Source organism: Ascaphus truei, chromosome 6 (genome assembly GCF_040206685.1).
Source record: "Ascaphus truei isolate aAscTru1 chromosome 6, aAscTru1.hap1, whole genome shotgun sequence".
Taxonomy (NCBI): domain Eukaryota; kingdom Metazoa; phylum Chordata; class Amphibia; order Anura; family Ascaphidae; genus Ascaphus; species Ascaphus truei.
This window is the reverse complement of record NC_134488.1, coordinates 30,700,412-30,707,055: the sequence shown is the minus strand read 5'-3', so window position 1 is coordinate 30,707,055 and position 6,644 is coordinate 30,700,412. Positions and strand designations below refer to the sequence as shown.

At 45.5% G+C, this 6,644-nt stretch overlaps 1 protein-coding gene across 1 annotated transcript in view; it reads left to right on the top strand.

The window, feature by feature from the left end:
• The first annotated feature begins 713 nt into the window (after positions 1-713).
• MECR (mitochondrial trans-2-enoyl-CoA reductase) overlaps positions 714-6,644 on the top strand; it is an 8,600-nt gene continuing 2,669 nt past the window's right edge. Inside the window, 5 exon segments of the mRNA XM_075606530.1 lie at positions 714-786; positions 788-812; positions 5,979-6,008; positions 6,011-6,109; positions 6,311-6,454. Coding sequence (XP_075462645.1) covers positions 766-786; positions 788-812; positions 5,979-6,008; positions 6,011-6,109; positions 6,311-6,454 — 319 coding nt within the window. The 5' untranslated portion in view covers positions 714-765.

The window sequence follows — 6,644 nt, the reverse complement described above, 5'->3', positions numbered from 1 at the left end:
TACACAGATGAACATGCTGCGCTGTGTAATAATGATGAGTTTCTCCATACAATAATAATGAACGCACTGCTCTGTATAATGATGGAGTATCTATACACTGATAATGAACACCACACTGTAATAACCAGGGCCATCTTAACAACATTAGGGGCCCCGTGGGCAAAGCAGTGCACGGGCCCTGCCGACACAATCACCAGCCTCCCTCCCACGCGCTCACTAGCAGCAGCAGGCACCGGAAGTGCTGTGCTGCGAGTGGTTGTGACGCGCGCCGCGGTTCCATTTCCGGGCGGGGCAGAGCGAGCGGAGCCGGGGTGCCGGGCGGGGGGGAGAGCGAGCCCTCCTAGCTAGACTTAAAATGGTGGGCACGCGGGGGGCCCCCCCCTATGCTGTGGGGCCACCGGGCAACTGCCCAGCGTGCCCATACGTTAAGACGGCCCTGTGTATAACTGTGGAGTATTTATACACTGATAATGAACATGCTACTCTGTGTAATGATACTGCATATCTTTACACACTGTTAATGAACACACTATGCGGTGTAATAATGATGAGTATCTATACACTGCGCTGTATAATGCCGCTGAGTATCTATACACTGATAATGAACTCACTGCTCTATAATTATGAGTATCTCTGTACATTGATAATGGACATGGCACGCTGTATAAGGAAGATGAGTATCTCTCTATGATTTCTCCCCTCTCACCCCATAGATTGCAGAGTCTGGAGGTCCTGTCTCCTGCAGATTATGAGGTTCGAGTTAAGATGTTGGCTGCCCCTATTAACCCCCGCGGATATTAATATGGTACAAGGTATGGTCCTATTTACTAACGTATATCGGGTTTACCGTACAGGAGCAAGCATTCAGCCATCTAACTCCTTATGTGATGCCCTCAAAGTCTGTCCCATAGTTTGATATGACTTTGAATTTGAACAAACCCCACAGATTATACACCACTCGCTCCTTTTTAGAAGGCAGGTTAAAAGAGTCAGTTCTAAGTGAGGTAAGAACGCTGCAGGGATCTCAAAGCCACGGATCAGAACTCAGAAGTGATGTACCGGGCACCCGTGGAAGCAAATAAAAATTACCCGGCCGGGCAGGTCAAAACAATGGACGAGCGTACTGATGGCAACAATTCATGTGCTCATGCTATAGGAATAGTACAATATAAACATACAACACAAAGTTAGCTTTTCTTATGTGAGCTAGTTTTAGGCTTCTAGAATGAGTAGTGCTCATAAAAAGAGGTTTGTAAAGTAGATGTGTGCCCAGATACGGCAGCTTGGCATTCAAAGTGGAAGGAGAGATCGACAGAAGTCCCGCAGTGTTTGGCAAAGCGGTGGAGTGGGCGGACCCAGCGTGTGCACAGAACGATCTATTTTGTTTTTGAGGGGGGCCCCCTGACTTCTACACCAGCGCCTGCTGGCTTTGTTTCGTACATTGCGTCAGTTTGCGTTTACCCTCGGTCGGGTTACTTGTCTCTGTTTCTGTTTCAGGAGTAACGTTTGGACATTTTAGTTTTTTTTAAGTGTCCCCTGACTACGTGACGAAAGGTGTGTGTGCAAATTGTGTAAATCTGGCCAGGCGATACTGGTTACCCTCAAGCAGCGCTCCCAGTGACAGGATGTGTAGCGAGGCGCGAATTGTATTCGAAGAGCGGAGGATAAATGCTTTACGCAAAGTGCAGACAAACTATTGCTGCTGCTTCTTCATCTCCCGTTGTTGAAATGTAATGATAAAAATGTTGACTGCACTTTAATTTTATTCTTCACTTAAGATTTTATCAAGTTTATCAAAAACGGTCACCACGTATAATGAGGAATATTATGTCATGTTATTTCATGGCTCACTTTAACTTTTGTTAGAGTAATCTGTATTTTTTTTTGTTTGTTTTTTTTTAAAGTTTATTTTAATTAAAATATCGTTTCTCTGAATTATTCATTTATAAAATGTTTTACCAGGAAGTAATACATTGCGAGTTACCTCTCGTTTTCAATTATGTCCTGGGCACAGAGTTATAATGACAAATAATACATGGTTACACGTACATAGTTACATAAGTGAACAGGGTATATATTATATACAAGACATTGCATGCACAGTAAGAGATAATATATATTATAGGCGTATATAACAGTTACAGACCAGATTAAAATGTGAGGCAGCCTTAGTTTTGAAAGAATTTAGACGGGTGGCGGCTGTGAGAGTCTTCAGTAGACTGTTCCAGTTTTGGGGTGCACGGTAAGTGAAGGAGGAGGAGCGGCCGGATACTTTGCTGAACCTTGGGACCATGAACAGTCTTTTGGAGTCAGATCTCAGATAAGTGCTGCATGTGGTAGGGGTGAGGAGCTTGTTCAGATAGGTGGGTAGCTTGCCCAGAAAGTATTTGAAGGCAAGACAGGAAAGGTGAACTTTGCGCCTAGACTCGAGTGATAGCCAATCTAGTTCTTTGAGCATTTCGCTGTGATGTGTGTTGCAGTTGCATTGGAGAACAAAACAGCATATTGAATTGTAGAGGGTGTCAAGTTTGCTAAGGTGGGTTTGGGGTGCCAAGCCGTGTACTATGTCCCCATAGTCAATAATTGGAATTAGCATCTGCTGTGCGATACGCTTTCTGACCAGCAGACGTAGGGAGGATTTGTTCCTATAAAGTACACCTAGTTTGGCATAGGTCTTGGATGTCAGGGTATCAATGTGCGTCCCAAATGTTGAATGGAGTCAAACCATATGCCCAAGTATTTGAAAACTAGTAATAGAAGCTAGGGTGGTATTAGCGTTGGTTCTGATCTGGAGCTCAGTCATTGGAAGCTTTAAAAATGTAGCCTTGGTAATAAATACCATTGTTACAGTCTTGCCAGTGTTTAAAAACAGTTTGTTTTTTGGGAAATCGAATTTTCAAGTCTCAAAAAAGTCAGATTGAAGTATGTGTTCAAGGTCGAAGAGGCTATGGCTGTGTGTATATAAGATTGTAATCTGCACACGTGTATTGAGGCTCCCTTACAAGCTGTAGGAAGGTCATTGATATCCAAGGGGTTGGAGTTAATGCCCCAGATACACATGTTGGAATCTACCTATTGGTAGGACTGAAACCAGTTTAAAGCATGCTTCCCTATTCCAGAGCTCTGGAGTTTGTTAAGCAGGATAGCATGATCAACAGTATCAAAAGCCTTTGCAAAATCTAGGAATACTGCCACCAGTGAGTTGTCCCCGTTCATTCCACACTGGATTTCATTGCAAACTTTTAGCAGGGTAGTTACGGTGGAGTGTTTGGGACGAAAGCCAGATTGGAATTGGCTAAGGAAATTTGTCTTGGTATAGAAATCGCTTAATTGGGAGTGGACACATTTTTCCATGACTTTGGATAGGATTGGGAGAAGTGAGATTGGCCTGTAGTTTGAGACAGTGTTTTTGTCCCCACTTTTGAAGATTGGGACAACTCTGGCAGTTTTCCAGGTCTTAGGGATATGACCTGCAGACAGGATAGAGTTGACTATGGAAGCAATTGGTTTGGCAATGGCTGGGGCGCCAAGTCTTAGGAACTTGGATTGCAGTAAATCAGGTCCACACTGGCGGCTTAGTTTGTTTTATTGCAGGCTAAAAAGTAAATATTAAGTTCCATTTATTTGTTTTTATTGTAGCTTTTTTTTGCTCATGAGGGGCTCGGTACCCAGCAATTTCCAGGTACTGAAAATATGGCTGAGTACCCGGTACATCACTAAAACTGAGTGATGAGGCAGAATACCCGTCATCTGCCACTTCTAAGAAGCCCTGTTTATTCTACGTCCAAGGTGAATGCCCTGCCTGGCGGTTCTTTTGTTTTGTTCCTCCGTATAGTGATAACGCAGCGACGGCAGGAATGCCGCCAGCAAGAAAAGACCGTTTATAATTAGATAAGCAAACTGACAATACAGCAGTTTCTAAGGGTTAACCAGCATCTTAAAATACATGTATGTATATCTTCATATAGCAATGATAAACAATGGAGGGAAGAACCCCAGTAGAGCACTCGTACACTGTGTTGAGATGATGGTGTAAATTTAAAACTAAACTTTATTAGAAACATAGTAAAACAATGGGGATTAAAATAGGATTAAACTCTGTATCACTACGCTTAATTACCTAAGGGATAGTCCCCAGGTAGGTAGTCATTATTGAAGTGCTGCTTGAGTACACTAGCCCCCAGCCACCTTAATTAGGGAAGCCTTGGGGAGAGGCTAGATTGAGGGATTATAAGTACTATTCTTATATGCAATGCCAATTATATACTTGTAGTGCATTGGTGCAATAGTATTGAAATGACACTGCTAATGGCGGGTTGATTGCACAGCCTTAGTTAGCAATAGTGTCATTTAAATCTTGATAAGATAATGCACCTATGTTGCCTTAGGGTTAAATGAACAGTGTAAATTACTGCCCCAAGGATACACAACAGCTATAGCTCTCGGTCATATTGTTAAGACCTCTAGCTCTAGCTGATATTGCACAGTGTAGTTATAATAAAGTGTGCTGCACTTCTAAAACCTGTTGCTAACTGCAGTAGGTGATAGATTAAATAGAGCACTGTAATAGACAAATGGTGGCAGTTGCTATATAATCTGTCCCAGACCTGAAGGGTGTGCTATTTAACCATATAAGATTGTGAACTGACTAGGCAGTAGATTGAAAATAAACATAATCTCTGATATAGAGCACCGTGTATACTGGTTGCTATACCTGGAAATCCCTGTATGGGAGTTACTGTGCAGAGTAGTTGGTGTATAAGTGTAAAAACAATTCAGCTCAGCAAGTGTAGAACATGAACAGTACCTAAGCAGTAGCGGGGGTTTCTCTGTTGCTTATTATCTTTATATAGCGCTCACAGTGTACTCAGCGCTACACAAAGACAATACAGTACAGGGAATTATAATAATACAATAAGCGCAGCAAAGTCAGGCAACAGGAAAGGAAACCCCTGCCCAGAAGAGCTTGCAATCTAAGTGGTATGATGGAGACTTACAGAGACAGCAGGTGAGGGAATAAGTGCTGTAGATGGCAGTGCTTGGTCACAATGGGTGGTAGGGAGAGACTCTGGGTGTGGGACAGTAGCCGTGAGTGCAGGCGGTTGGGAGGCTTATTTTGCGATGTAAGTTTTATGGTTGGTCGGTATTACATTAGATGGGTTAAACAATCATTAGCAGGGGAAGGGGTGGCAGGTGTGTATATGGCTGTGCAGGATTAGGAGAGAGATCCCCCAGCAGCAGGAAGTGGTAGATGGAGAGAGGGTGTGAATACAGGATTTGTAGGGGTGCTTTTTATTGAGGGGTAAACAAGTTGTTGGGAAAGGTGTATAAATAATGGTGCAGGTGTGTGGGCACAGGCATAGGTGGAGGGGAGGAGAGAGATGAAGAAGTGTGGATAGGAGGGGAAGTGGTGAGAAGAGAAATGTTTACAAAGGAGTGAGAAAACAGCAAATAGGGGGGGGGGGGGGGGGGCAACATGAGGTAGGAGGAGGAGAGAGGTCCCAGTTATTGGAGAGATAAGAGTGGGAGTTGAAAGAGAAGGTTGTGTAAATGGTGCCTGGCAGGTCAGTGTAGCACTGAAGATTAAGCAGCAGCTTAGATACGGAGTCTATCGATGTGTACAAATTGTCAGCGCGTTTACAAAGTCAGGTTCTCACAGTTGCAGGGCTTGTTGTTTAAGTGCAGAGTCCAGCTCTTGTAGTCTTCAGCTCCAATTCTAACTCTAAATATTAACTCCACAGACACCTCATACGTGCCACTTAAGATGTTACACAGCCTATACGTTCATTACTGTGGGCAAGGCCTCTCTCTTACCCATTATCCACTTCTGCACTGAGCTAGCGTCTGAAGTTATAATATTCCACAGGGGGAGGGGGGATAAAACACCTGCTTGTGGTGGGAAAAGAAAGGGGGATTTGTAACGCGGGACTGGGGTAGGGTGAGAGAGAACCATATACAGTGCTGTCCTTCCCCCGCAGGTACCTATGCTCTGCTGCCCGAGCTCCCAGCTGTGGGGGGAATGAAGGCGTGGGCGTGGTATTGGAGACAGGGAGTCACGTGAGCTCGCTGCGGGCTGGTGATTGGGTGATCCCTGTGGATGCTGGGCTGGGTGAGTAATGACAGAGCCAGCACCCCACTGGCTGGTGTTGATCAGAGTCTCTAGCCCTGCAAGGCCGGGTCTCCTCTCCTTCCTTCTCTCCCTCCTCGGCTCTTTCTATGTGTCTGTCTCTCTCTCCCTCCCATTCTCTGCCCATTCTCTGCCTCCCTCCTTCCCACATTAGACAATCAGCTCTTGTACTCGGTGTCTCAGGCACGTGGCGCACAGAGGGCGTGTTCAGCGAGACGTCCCTTGTCCGGGTTCCCAATGACATCCCTGTGGTGGGAGCGGCCACTGTGAGTGTGAACCCCTGCACTGCATACAGACTCTTGTCTGACTATGAGTCCCTCCGACCAGGTGAGGGGGGAGGGGGGAAGGGAGAAAGTGGGGAGGGGGGAAGGGAGAAAGTGGGGAGGGGGGAAGGGAGACAGTGGGGAGGGGGGAAGGGAGACAGTTGGGGAGGGGGGAAGGGAGAAGGGGAGGGGGGAAGGGAGACAGTGGGGAGGGGGAAGGGAGACAGTGGGGAGGGGGGAAGGGAGACAGTGGG